At 42.3% G+C, this 14239-nt stretch overlaps 1 protein-coding gene and 1 non-coding gene across 2 annotated transcripts; both read right to left on the bottom strand.

Annotated features, from left to right (window-relative positions):
• Positions 1-3874: 3874 nt before the first annotated feature.
• On the bottom strand, positions 3875-13449 carry SLC25A3 (solute carrier family 25 member 3). The gene is made up of 8 exons (XM_055711498.1): positions 13296-13449; positions 12990-13143; positions 8970-9091; positions 6209-6388; positions 5912-6093; positions 5012-5184; positions 4330-4440; positions 3875-4209 (listed from the first exon to the last, which is right to left on the bottom strand). The coding sequence occupies exons 2-8, from the start codon at positions 13135-13137 to the stop codon at positions 4049-4051; spliced, it is 1077 nt and encodes a 358-aa protein (XP_055567473.1). The 5' UTR covers positions 13138-13143; positions 13296-13449; the 3' UTR covers positions 3875-4048.
• On the bottom strand, positions 5495-5734 carry LOC114017225 (small nucleolar RNA SNORA53). The gene has a single exon (XR_003562136.1). It is a non-coding gene; the product is annotated as a small nucleolar RNA SNORA53 (small nucleolar RNA).
• Positions 13450-14239: the final 790 nt, after the last annotated feature.

The raw sequence follows: 14239 nt of genomic DNA, 5'->3' as shown, positions 1-14239 counted from the left end.
TGTTCATGGTCTCCATGAGAAGTTAAGCATGCAAAAAACATTACAGAACCATTAATTCCACTTTGGCTATAGATGTATGCAGACCACCCACCCTTCCTTCCCAGGAAGGGCAGGTCCAAAGCATTATGATCCTTTCAGAAATGTTGTTGCTACAAGCAAGAGAGAAAAGGTTTGTCACTGAGCTCCTTTACTTGAAAAAAATAATTAAAAAAAAAAAATATCTGTGCCTGAAGTTGTCCTCAGAAGTAAGGTGAGTGATCAGTAGTTCTCCCACAATCTGCACAGGTACTACAAATCTCCATTTGCCCCTCAAGCACACACCTCACTGCGCTAAAAAAAAAAAAAAAGTTTTAGAGTGGCTTTGTAATTACACTGGTCTAAGGACAGAGGCAAAGCTCTTTCTACAGCAGAAAAGATGCGGCACAGAGTGAGGTATTCGTCATAAATTTAAAGCAGACTACTAACCTCACCTCCTTGGTTTAGTACTGTGTAGTGAAGAGTATCCGCTCAGTAAAACTACATTCCCTTACTTCATGACTTGGTTCATTTCTAGGTGCATTCAATCATACTCTCTACAATTTTATTAAGTGATTAAGAGATTCAGGTAATAATGAAAATTGCAGCTATGCTATTTAAAGCATATAATCCCATGCAGCCCAACCTGTAGTGATAGTCAGGGTATCTTTGCTTTTAACTTAGTACACAGGTATAGAACTAGCCCATTATATTCTTGCCATGTACTATATTCTTGGGAAACAGATTCTTGGGGGAGGAATCAAAAAAAACCCAGCAGTAGCATTACATGATCAATGCTGAAAAATGAATGAGCAAAGTAATTCCAACACATTGAATCTACTTTTAGACACCAGAATATGAGCTCAACCAAGAGTCTTCTGGAGCAACATCCTCCCACATCACTTGGAGTTACATAAAACATATTCTGTAACAAGGCCATGTAGCTACAAAGGTCAGCTATTCAAGGTACTCCATATTTGCTATAAAAAAAGCAGGATTTTTATTGTTTTCACTGTGAACTACATCATTTCTATGTAGAAATGTAAATGAATTACAACTATTTGTATTATTACAGCCCGCTTTAAAATGATATGCAACAAACATTTCAGCAAGTATCAGAACATTTGATCTGTAGTACAACCTGATACAAACACAGGGTGTGAATGGAGCTGTTATTTATTATATAGACAGTAGGCTTTAAACCAGAAAGCCGATCTCGGCTCCAGTTAATAGCATGAAAGGATGTTTCTCCTTCATAAAACAATATACACAAGCAGCATATACATAACCCATGTTTTACAAAGCACTTTGGGAGTTTAGTGACTTGTCTGGAGTTATCAGAGTTCAAAATGGAGTGCTCCTTTTCAATACAGGGCTTTCCTTCCAATGAAAGCACAAGCCCATCAAAAGCACCACTGCTCCCCTGCCCCATCTTCTCAACTTTCAGAAAACGTATACCACATATTACATTTAAAGCAGTTACCAATGCCAAAGTTGACCTTTTCTATGCAGTTTAATACAAAAGTTTTCCCACTGAAGCTTATTTAAAGTACCAGTGAGTGGCTCTTTAAGCAACAGCATTCTGTATGTTAACCTCATTTATCTCAATCATCCAAACAAGCCTATGGCTAGAAGCCTATGGCTGAACGTCAACAAAGTCAGCAGCTGCAAGGCAATTCTCTTCCCCTCTTGGGTTTCCCACTGAAACACAACACTATAAGTAGCACTAAGGATATTTTCCCTTTCTCTGCTACAGAAGAAAAGGGGAACAGCTAGCTGCCCCTTGTATTCTTAGCTCAGATTTACCTGTGATAAAATTATCTGAGCATCTTTAAAAAGTTTCAGGTCTACCCTTGAGCAATGAGAACATGGATTTAAGATTCCCTTATTACTGCACATATTTAAAACTGCATGTAAGTGACCCAATTCTAGAGAAAAATTGTGCGATTTTGCTCCACATACAGAACGACACAAAACAGTCTTGATAAATTTAGTGACTACCTCACTGCATGAACCAAGTGTGTCTCACTTTTCTGACAGCCTTAAAATTTGACAAAGATGCTCCACTTTCCCAGGACTAGAAGGAACTTGAGATGTTTTCCAGCAAACAGAGTCTACCAAGTTAAAAGATGCTTTTAAAGAAACTATGATACTCAGTACACAAAAGCAGCACTTTTTTTTTCCCCAACAAGCTGAACCACATACAAAAGTTAACTTCAAAAGCTGATTTAATGTCAATGGTCTTAATACAAGGTCAAGTCATAGTTAATGCTCCTCTGCAAGGAAACTCTTAGGAGCATTTAATGGTTTCTTAAGTAATTTCTAAGTTTCCCAGTCACAACAGGGCAACAAGATCTATGTACTTGTATCACGAAATAGGTTCAATTCAACACCAAAGTACTTGTACAGATGTTTTAGACTTGGAGAGTTTGACTTCGCTGTATAATGCAGTTAGACACCAACCACTCTTAAGAATTTGTTTACTGTCATGGTAACAGAACATAGAGCAGTTTTAGATTAGGTTTTACTCCGCATTTTCAAAGGCAGCAATCCAAAGTAAGGCTCAGTTTGCTTATTTAGCATAACCATCCAAAACGTTAAGTTGGAGGGTTTTCCCAGCGGTAAAGAAACCCAATGCTATGTAAAATGGTAGCAGGAATATCAGACTCCAGTAAGATGCAGCAGTCTGTATATTTATGCTACTCCAATTGCTCTTTTGACTCTGAAGGACACAAGTAAAGAGGAAGGAGCAGTGCAACGTACGTGAATGCCAAGCTAAGTTCAATATCAGCTCATGTGCTGAAAGGCAGCATACCCAAACACTTTTGCACAGAAGACGCTTAAGCTCCAGTTCTACTAAGATATCCATACTGGATACAGTGAACCCTTTACATACACTATTGGGCAGTTTCTGGATTTTTGTCAGAGCTGGTTCTTGAACAGGCAAAACACAGAAGGCAGCATGCTCATCTTTCTGAAAGACTGGGAAAAAACAGATTAATTGCCTTAAAACATTGTGTGGGTATGTCCTCTTGCATGCCTAGGAGCCTGTATTTCTTCACACCAAGTAACATCCAAAAAAATTGGTATGACTTCTTGCACCACAGAAGTGAATGGTTCAGCCAAAACTTGGCATTAAACTAACTGGGGGGGGGAGGCACGTGCAGAACCAAACTACAGGAGTACCAAGAGTAGGGAAAAAGCTGGTAAGTTTGTCAAACTCAACACTATAAGGCAAGCCATTTTTATTTTACTGTAAAGCTGTAGTAAGCTTTTAGTGGTTGGCTATCTTTGAGAATTTTTATTAAGATCAGCATTTCTTTTGTTAAGGTAGCAGCTACTGTTTAATGCCACAGTACAACCAAAACAACTGAGTTCTTTGGTGTGGTTCAAAGCCCACAGAAGCAGAAATTAGTCAAGTAAGTGTAAGATATGTTGGGATGACCACCCCAAAGCAGAAACAGCTCTATTATGTGTAAAGTTCCTTTTACGTCTACAGAGAACACTGGTATTGTGACTAGGACACCCCATCAGACTGCAGTCTCATCTCAGCCATTCAGCTATTCTACAGTAACAGCTTATTATAGGCGAATAAAATAGTGGACTCAAGGTGCACAGAACCGCAGTTAAGTTTCTGCAGTTCTGCAAGGATAGGTTCTTGGCACTTCTCTGTCAACAGTGAAAGCCTATTATAGTTCCAATTGTTTCACAATTCTCTAGCTCCTAAAGTGTAGAATAGGTTAATTTTTTAATTTTTAATATTTTTTTTGGGGGGGGTGGGGTGGGAGGGGAGAATATTTGAGGTATTTGCTGCTATGAAATGAAGCTTACGTATGCAGTAGTAAACAGACACTAAGCACTCTGTTTCTCATTTATTTCAGGCAATGACAGTGGTAGAATTTAAACCCTCCTGCGGAATGAGGGCACAGCCAATAATGACATCATATAGAGTTTGTTTTCTACATAGTCAAATATATAAAAGTTTCATGAAACTCATCACTGGGACAGCCAGCACAGTCAGTCCATGAGTTGTCTATTCAGTTAGACCAAGCTTCTTCTTCAGAGATTCTGGCATTTCAGGTGGAGGTGGACGAGGCAGTCTGAAATAAACCTTCACAGAATCGTAGATGAACCACTGTAGTGCAGTCAGCGTACCAATCATAATGATACGGGCAAACAGACCCTTCCATACACCTGTAGAGCAGAACATAAAGCATAAGTAGTGTAAGAAGCCAGGAAAAAACCAACAAATCCTCCCCCAAACACAGAACAGAAAAAACACTTGATCCAAAATACATGAAAGTAAGGACGTACCTTTGAATCCAAGCCTCTTAAGAACCTGTGAAGCAGAACTGCCCTTTTCTTTGTTCAACACAGACACCACAGAGTCAGCAGGATGGGAAACAATTGCACAGAACACACCAGCTGAAAGAATAATTTGACATTAGTTCTGTGGTGTTTTAGCTGTACCATTACTCTGTACACTAAGTACAATCAGCTGAAACCACACTTTCTAATAAACTGCTAATAAATTGCACAGAAGCTCTATCAAGCCTCCTGGTATCCTAAAAGGCCAGCAAGAACATACTTATAATGTGACATGAATATCTGAAAACACTCCAGTTCTGCTCTTGCAGCACCTCTTCTTCTAAAACAGTGTCTTTGGATATTGAAAAGCCCCTTTCCATCTAGATTTCTTTCCTCTTCCTTCAACCTTCCCCAGCCTAGCAAAGATTCAAGTTTTTTTCCACTTATATCAGCTGCAGTTTCCAACCCTGGACATTAACATTGGTAATACATAGGAACAATTAAGAGTATCGTCCTGCTACAGACCCATTTTCTACTTAGCGACTGAATATAGTTTTTTCCCCTGCACATTTTGAAGTTACAAGTAAATTCTGCCATTCTAGTTACATCTATTTGATATTCTGAAAAGGGACAGGCTTCTAGGGTCAGGGAGGTCCACTAATAAAGTGTAGGATTAAAGACTGCTTACCAATATAGCCTGCAACAAATGTGACTACCAGCTGTTCTCCTTTTGTACATTCACTTCGTGGCTTGGGAACAACGTACTTGTAGAGGGCTTCAACAGTACGTTCAAAGCAAGCAAATTTCATCATTGTATATGGAATCTGTCTCATCCATAGCGGAGCAACACCTTTATAGAAACTTAACCAGAGAAGGGACAAACTCAGTTTCATTTTCTCCAGTGTTTAAGGTGCATTTTTAACTTGGGAAAAAAAAAAAGCTAGCTTATTGTTGCTACTGAGAATATAACTTCTAAATACTGTAAGGCCCAAGTGTCTCAACAGCTACAGCACAGAAATGTGTTTTATTAGTTCCCAAGTACTAACTTAAAAACCGCAACACAAATTAGAACGTACCCGACCCCTACGCTGCACAGCTGTTTTTGTAATCACTTTTCAGATTACAATGCATTGCAGTAATGCAGCACTGCTACTACAAGTGCAGCAAGGCTCATGTCTGCATACCAGCCAAGTCCCGATAGTGATAAATGACTCGTATATTTACAGCCACTTCTATCAGAACAGAAAGCTAACATGCAGTTATGTTACTCTTACATGCCAATGACTCAAGCATCTTTGACTGTACAACCAAAAAGTTGCTGAGTATCTCTGACTGGAACTGCTAGAAACTGAAGTTATCCAGCAGAACTCAGCACAAAGATACTCACAAAGATGGATCTAAGGAGCATGTGAAATTAACTGCCAGTTCAGCACAAATTCCCTGAAGTATGTTAAGTTGTTATCATGAAATACAAAGGTCAAAAAATACAAAAAAGCAAAAGCCACAATTAGTTTTAGCAACAGTTCTTCATAAGGAAAAACTACTCAACAAAGAATCTGAATAAAAATTAAAATCAAGAGATACTCACGCCCAGATGCCTTCTTCTCCAAACATTTTAGGTACAGCCTGCCGCAGGGTGTTAGCATATCCAGGCTGTGTCTGAATACGAACTTTAGCAGCTTCCATTGGAGCCAGAGCAATGTCAGCAAAAAACTCTGCACTGGCAGATGCGGCTAAATATAGCGAAGTACGCCACAAATATGCGTTCTCCTGAATTGAATTTAAACACACATTTTTATTAATAAATCTTGCTTTTGTGATTACTCTGCATTACTCATACTATTATGTTGCAGATATATAGCTTCGTGTAAACCACTAGGCTTACCTCTCCCAGCATGTTGCCATACAGAATTTTGAAAACTTCATAGAAACCAAATTTACAAAGCCCCTGCATGGAATATCCAATAAAGGTTGGAGCCCATCCCTTAGCCAAGCCACGAACGCCATCTTCTTTGACTGTCACTGAAAATCCATTGAAGATGCTCTTGTATTTTTGTGGATCAACCTAAACAGAATAGGCAGTTAATTGCTTGATATAGCTTAGTATTTTCCCTTGTCACACCCCCATCTGAAATACAGAAATCTTAAAATTCCTCATACAGCTGGCTTCCTAAGGTTCCCTGGACAAACAACGTACTCACCACAAGCTTACATGAATGTAACTGTAATCATTACTTGCTAGTCTCAAACCCTTATTTTAACAGCCAATACGCTACTCAATACTCGGGAACCACCAAACTGTCTTAATTTTGCTTTGCATTTATTCTCTGGATCAACAATATGACCTTCTTTAATGAAAAGATTTACTGAAATCACAATCTTAACGCTGTCAGTAGTATACTGCTATAATTATGTTTAGATCAGAGTCTTTAAAAATTTGATAGCTTCTGTCAGCAATCTCATCCACTCTGCACATCACACCTATGTACACTCCAATGTCACCACAAACCAAGCCTGATGAGTCACCTGATTCTTAACAAGAAAAGGTTATTTGTCCACTGTTAGCTTGGTCCCTCCACACAGTCAGACTAAGATGGGAGCAAAGCAGATCAAAGAGCACTCAAGAACTTCTACACTTGTACTCTGACTTCACAGTAAAGGCTACATATAAATTACTTCCTGCACACAAAACTGAGTGAGATTTCATTAATAACTTATCAGAAATTTAAAAAAGACCAACTTGAGTAATTCTGTTTCATGTGAAAGGAAATCCTTTAACAGAAATTCTTAAAACAGGTCATTCTGACAAATTTCAAGTCACATCACAATGGCATTTTTCGTATTTGACAACATCCAACATCTCCTCAGAGGATAAGGAGGAAGATTAACAAATTAGCAGTCAACCAAAGCTTTCAAAAAGAGCTATGAGACATGCATGCCAACTTGCAGTGACTGATATTTTGTCTTGCAGTCTGGCAACAAACTACTTGAAAACTAGTTCACCTAAACATGTCAATTTTAAGAGAGTCATGATTTCTGAAAATTTGATATTCAATCAGGCACTGTAAAATGAGACTACGTTCATGTCAGAATCACGCTTAATCATCACCTATGTAGAAAGTGACCCCACTTTTTAAAAAGACACGAGAGGGCAGGCAACAAGTTTCTTCCTGGAGAATCTAGGAAGAATTACTAACACTCTCTGTACTGGATCCGTAAAGATATAAATGCTGACAGGTTTGACAAGGTCGAACCTGGATTTTACATGAACCTTCCTCTTGCACCTTCTTCTTTAGTACTAGAGAAGAAGTGGAAGTATCACCAGCCTTACTACGTAAGCAGCCCAGGACTGGTAGCACAAGCCAAGCATACCCACCAAGCAGCTGAAGCCTGGGAGGTATGCGGCCTTGTGTAGTGCTTAGGCCTTCTGCCCATTAACCCAATCTGCAGTCAGATTAAGAACTGTTCAAGATGCTACATCGTCTTTAACCACGATCAATCTCCTTCTCAGGAAACTCAGCCTGAGGAATCAGTATGATCTTGGACTTTCAAGTCCACCACAGCAGAAAAGTGCATTTAAGCTGCATTTCTAGAAATGGAAATCACAGCTACAGCTATTCCCTCCTAGTAGACATATGGAATTCCTAACCAGTTAGCCTGGTCTCAATGCAAATTTTGTAGAAAGCAACATTTTGCCCTCATTTGATGCAGCCTGTTTGTCTGATGTGTTACAGAATTACTAGTTTGAGACCAGAAGTGTTCTCAAGCATGTGAAAAAGCCCCTCTTGTAAAGAATGCTAAACACAGGCTTTCCACAACACATTTTTAAAAGAATATCACATGCAGTACTCCAAATGTGACTAGCAGGGCTGACCAATTCATAGTTCCCTCCTAATTCCAGTAGTTGCACAATTACAAAATCACCGCTTTATATAAATAATCAGTTGACAGCCTATGCAACAAGGAAGTCATTAACTACTCTTATTTCCAGGAATTTTTAAGTGTGCTTTAATTTGCTCTATTCCTAAGGCACAGATTTGCCTGAAGAAATCCACTAGGCTGTCACTAGATGATTTTAATGTGGAAGCTGGTATTGCAAATTAAGTGCAATGTGATGACACTCAGTTCAATCAAGAACCACTTCAAGGAAACTAGCCATGAGCACTGATGGCCTTACCAATACCACATAAAGTTTTACCCATTCTTTTCAAAGTGACATCATTAATAAGTATCCAATCTGTAAGCCGTGCATTGATATCCACAATGTTAATGGATCAAATTGTACATGCATGTCACTCCAGGCTAAAACCCATAGATCTTCAAAACAACAAACACATTATTTCCTTTCTCTAAAAGCACACGAATAGTGCTGGACAACCCACCACCCAGCAAAGACTAACATGGTGGTGGGTACCTTTTAACAAATACAGTCAGTTAAACGTGCCTTAATAGTAATAAAAAATAGTTTGTCCAGATTATCCTAAATGCCTCTGCTTTTCTTGAAAGTGGTGCAGTAGACTTGATAAAGCAGCATTCAAGTTTACTCACTTCCTGTCATCCAGAAGAGACTGCATCCCTACTGTAAACTCTTTAACATGCTGGCTACACAGAGAAACAGTTTAGGAAACGTTTAAGTTAATACAAACCTGCATACGACATTTCACTAAATCCAGAGGTACAACAGCAGTATGTGTCAGGCCACAACTTAGGACCCCACCAACGCCACAGAGAGCATAAAACTTGAGCGAGCCATATTCACAACTGTATTCTGCAGCAAAAAATAAAGACACACCATGCTTTTACATGCAGTGTTGGACAATGAGGTCCAGGGGGTAGTTTATGCCTCCATTTCATTAGTAGATTAAATACACCACACTAAACGTGCTTTGTCAGTGTCACCACATATCAACATGCAGAACAAACCTGCATTCTGCATTTAACCAGGTCTAGAGGAACCAGTGCTGTATGTGTTGTTCCACAGCTAATAATCCCACCAAGGCCACAAAGCATAAAGAATCTGCCTGAGCCATATGCACAGCTGTAGTCTAATTAATTGGGGAAAAAAAATGCATATATATATGATCAATCACAAATGGTAATAAAGATCAGGAAAGAAACAAAATCGACTCAGTGCTACCTTCTCAAAAGTATTAAACTGAAATAATCCCCATACTATGTTATTCAACTGTGTGTTATACTCAAAAATAATTATTTTGCTTTAAATTAACACCTTTTGGACTGACAAGATTTGATTCTAAGCCTTCAAAATTGAGTTTGTTCCTTTAAAGAAAGCAATACCAGTCAAGTTTTAGCTCACAGCACACAAACCACAGAAATTAGAACCAGAAGCTGCTAGCAGAAATTATGACAGAGTTGCAACATCCAACATTTTCTTATATCAAGGAATTAAGCAAGAACAGCATTTCTCTATATTCTGGAGACAAAGTTTTTTGGTTAAATATTCTGACAGTGCAACTTCTGTATTTAAGTAGAAACCATATAGATCTATGAGATCAGTGTCAGATTTTTCTTTATGCAGATATATTTTCAGGCATTTTTCAGTTTCTTCACATAGATTTTATTTTCTTCCAAATACAGAATCTCACATTTATACAACTTATGTTTAATGAAATTGCAGAATATTACTAAATTAGTCATCACATTCAAAGCTCATAAACAAGGTTCATTAAAGAATCCTTCAGATCATTTTTAATCAAAGGATACTTCAGTTGCACTGTTCCATACAGTACTGTGTATAAAAGCATGAAGTCTTGAAAGAAGAAGTTACTAGTTTTCACAAATTCCAATTGAGCAAAATCACTGGAACTGAAAAACAAGAATCAGTTTCCCTCTTTTTTTTTTTTTTTTTTGAAGAGGCTACAGAGGATATGATTACATTAAACATTCAGGTTTACAATTACAGTAAGAAACAAGCATAATGTGGCAGCACAGTTCTGCTACTATGCTTAGCATTTAAAATATATAAGCAAAACCAAAACTTATAAACTGAATAAGCATATAGAGAACAAGAGACTATGTAGAAAATATTCCCCAGAGTAGGAAGGGTTAATATCTACGTTCTTTTGCTATTAGATCTAGTGGTGTTACTTCAATACAATGGAACAGACATTAAAGTGTTACACCAACTCAGTAAGAACCATATCCAGAAAAACACTAATGAAAAAAGACAACAGAACCCTATCTTATTCAGAGCTTCTTTGCCCTGTCTTTTTGCTTCTGAAATAAATTCCTTTATAAATGTCAACAAAAAATTAAGTTACATTCAACAGAGCATCAGTTAAGCCTGGTAGTGTTATCCAGCTCGTAACTTTGTTATTGTAAAGGAACTTCTTCCCCAAAACATTCCAGATTTTACGTTACATGTCACATTCACGTGTCTCACCTTAGTCCTCAAAATTAATCATCAAGACAATAAAAATGTTGGGTTTTCTTTATTCTAAAATAACAAATACCAAATCATAGACACTGTATTAAGCTTAAACTTAAAGCAAGAGATCAGTTAACAGTCAGAATAATGCATAATGTATTTTTTTTTAATTGAGATACTGCTTAAGGGTGTAAGTATGCTGGTCTTAAACTTACATGTACCTCTGAAATGGTCTGGATATGCTAGCAGATTTGCCAACAGCAGTAATATTCTGTCTACAACTTGCCAGAACAACTGGTTAAACAAACACAAACAGGCTTGCTATGCAGGTGTGATCAGAGAACAGGCTCTGGGTCTGTATTAAGGGGCAGCTCTGTCTGTATCTTTGGGTCTGCAGCACACCAGTCCTGCAGTAGTTACCATGCTGACCAGATACCAGAAGTGTTTGTTCACACTTTGTCACAACAATTTATTGTTAGAAGCCATACTCCTCAAATGACAAAGACAGACATTTGTAGAAGCTACAGAAAAGCAGAACTTTATCCGCTTTATTACAATGCTATTCAGACTGACCTGTCAGCTAGGTATTTGAAAGCAGTAATTAAGAAAAGCAAGCCAGTATCAATTAGGCTTGAGCTCTTTACAGGTACTTAAGTTCATAGTGGTATAGCAGTATTAGAAAAAAAAAAGGTATAGTAGATCCCAAACTTTCTATTTCAGAGAAGTCAAATCTCCTGAAAATTGTTACCTGAAAAGAGAATCAGCTAAACACGTAATACAGAAGGCAAGAAAGTTACTCTAACATACACAGACACTAACTTAAAATACCTTGAAGCTACTCAAATGTAAATATACAGTACAAAACCATGTCTACTCTGTTAAGACAGCTACATCAGAACCATGTTATTTCTCTGATTCTGATCTGACACATTTACAAGGACAAATTCCAAGAGCAGATCATAAAATGCTTTGTCTCCAAGCTGCATTATGACTGATGCCCTGAGCTGAACTCAACAGGTCTTGTGGTTTGTGCTGACTTTGTGTGACCTTGCACAAGCTCAGTTATCTTCTGCAACATGTTATTCTCCCAACACAAAGGCTAGAGAAACAACTGGTATGTGAAATAATGAATGCAGCAGAAAAGCCTGCAAAGATGAAGAAACTCTGGTCACCTTTCACCGCATCTGCCTAAAAACAGGATGAAGATTAAGCATAACACTTCTAAGAAAGAAGTGCGCCTACTGAATATAATTAGTATACCAACGCACGACTTAGGGCCTTAGCTAGCTAGCAACAAGATTACTACACTGAAAGCCAGAAGTACTTTCTTGAAACTTCATAAAATCCAACACCAAGTTTTCTCTTTCACCTATTGCATGAAAGGTCATTCAAGAGCACTAACATGCTTCTTCTAAAGTACTGTGATTATTGAAGTATCTTAAGGAAAGTACTTTATTTTTTAAAAATACAGACAGAGATGCTTGTTAAGTTATTAACAGCTTGGAAGAATTAGAATATTAACATCTACCTCCGCTATTAGAAGTATCACCAAGGTCTGACCTTTGGAAGTCACAAAAGTGATCAGGAAACACACAGGAAGTACTTGCATTGAAGTCTAAAATACATCACTATCTTCGACAGCAAAGCTACCTGGTGTATGCCCTGCAACTACAAAGGAAGGGGGGGGAAGGGGGAGGGGAACCAAACCCCAAAACAGAACTACTGCAGGCACCTCTAATGTATGTGGATGTTCAGCTGTGAATAAAAGGAAAAAAAATAGAACCAAAAACATGAAAGGAAACAAGAATGGGAGAGATGGTCTTTCAAACCCATCCAGATTCACATGCTGCTCTTTTCCACCGAAGAAAGAAGCACCGGCCTACAGCCTCAGTCCCCGAGGCTGCAGGCCCAGCAGAGCCAGAAAAAGCACTCTCATCCCCAAGACAGTCTCCATCGGGGATCTCTGTAATTACTCGGAACTAGAACCTTCTCGTGTCCTTTCCCGGTAACACCGCGTCCCTGCTGCCACTCAGCACACACCGCACGGGGAGCGGAAGAGGCTGCCAGCGCCTCCCCTGCCCGTGCCCTTCCTCGTCCTCCAAGCGGGCGCGTAGGCCCAGCACCGGCTCTCCCTCAGCCCGACCGAGCCCAGCCGAGCGCTAACCCTCCCTCCACCGCCCCGACAGGCACAGGCCCGCGGGAGCGGGGACAGCGCGGGGACCGGTGCCCGCACCGCCCGCAGGCCCGGCCTGCGCCGCGACCCTCCCTCCGCTCTCACCTTCAGCGGCGGCCGCGGCCGCCAAGCTCCGCCGCGTGGTAGGCGCCTCCGCCGGCTCCGCGCGCTTCCTCACCCCATCCTGGGCCGGCTGGAAGTGCGGCGCGTAGAAGGGGTTGAGCCGAGCGAGCGGCGCGATGGACGAGAACATGGCGACCTGAGGCGGGCGAGAAGAGCAGAGCGGCGTGGGTCTGGGAGGCCCGCCAGGGGCCCGGCCCCGGCCCCGCACCCGCCGGGCGGCCCGTCGCCCCCGGGGCGAGCAGCGGGTCCCGCCGGGCGGGCGGGCGGCCCCACGCCGCCCCAACTCACCTCCTAAGATGGCGGCAGCTCGGCGCGGAGGCTGACCGCGGGCCCGGCTCCGTCACTTTGTCCTTCGCCGGCGCACGGGGCGGAGCCGCAGCCCAAGAAGCTGCAGGGCGATTGGCGGAGGCGCGCTGCCAACCCGCGCGGCGGCGCACGCGCGGCCGAGCCCAACGCCCTCCCGCCCCGCGCCGGGGGAGGGGGCGGTACCGCCCGTCCCCGGGGGCGGGCAGGCGGGTCCCGGCGGGCGGAGGCCCGGGCAGCGGGGGGAGCGCGCCGGCTGCGTCTCGCGGCTGCCCGTCGGCGCGCGGCCCGGGGGCCGGCCGCCCTCCGGAGGTCGGGCTGGCGCCGCCGCTGCGGCCGGCCCGAGACACGCGGTGGCTGGTGGCTGACGGGCCGCCGGCAGGGAGCCGTGTCTTCTCGGGCGGGCGGGGCGCCCCCCCGCGGCAGCCCTGTGCCTGAGCTTCCCCTCCCACAGCCCGCCCGCGGGAGCTCGCTGCAGCCGCCTTACAGCCCAGGGCGGTGCCACACGGAGACAACCCCCAGCTCCCGCTCTGCGGGCACGGCACCGCGCACGGCCCCGGCGGGCCAGCCTCGATGCTGCTCTGCGGCAGCTCCAACCGCACCCGGCGTTTAGGATTAGTTTAAAGAAGCCCTCGCCATCGCCCCCGGTTCCAGTTCTGTTACTCGCACCGCGCAGCGCCGTCTAACCGCAGCCCAGCCGAGCCGCGAGAGGCGGCTCCCTCGGCAGAAGGCGCCGCTCAGCGGCGCGGTCGGGGGGACCGCCGGCAGCCGCCGTTGGCCTTTGCAGGGCAGCCTTGCCGGGCACCTCGGCACAGCCGATGCTTCAGCAGCCGCAGCCGCTTGCAGAAGAAGTGCTAGTTACCGGTGTGTTAAAAGTAGAATGATACTTAACACAGCACGCATGCTCGGCCTTAGCTAACTTCAGCTAT

Source organism: Falco cherrug, chromosome 5 (genome assembly GCF_023634085.1).
Source record: "Falco cherrug isolate bFalChe1 chromosome 5, bFalChe1.pri, whole genome shotgun sequence".
Taxonomy (NCBI): Eukaryota; Metazoa; Chordata; class Aves; order Falconiformes; family Falconidae; genus Falco; species Falco cherrug.
The sequence above is the reverse complement of the archived record's forward strand: the minus strand, read 5'-3'. Positions and strand labels throughout refer to the sequence as shown.

What these genes read in the sequence shown, in the direction of transcription:
- SLC25A3 (XM_055711498.1), bottom strand. Translation starts at nt 13,137, where the DNA reads ATGTTCTCGTCCATCGCGCCGCTCGCTCGGCTCAACCCCTTCTACGCG. An exon ending in GGAGAAGAAGGCATCTGGGC is followed by an intron (nt 5,185 to 5,911) that starts GTGAGTATCTCT and finishes TCTCTGGTTAAG; the next exon opens with TTTCTATAAAGGTGTTGCTC. An exon ending in ATTTGTTGCAGGCTATATTG is followed by an intron (nt 4,441 to 5,011) that starts GTAAGCAGTCTT and finishes TTATTCTTTCAG; the next exon opens with CTGGTGTGTTCTGTGCAATT.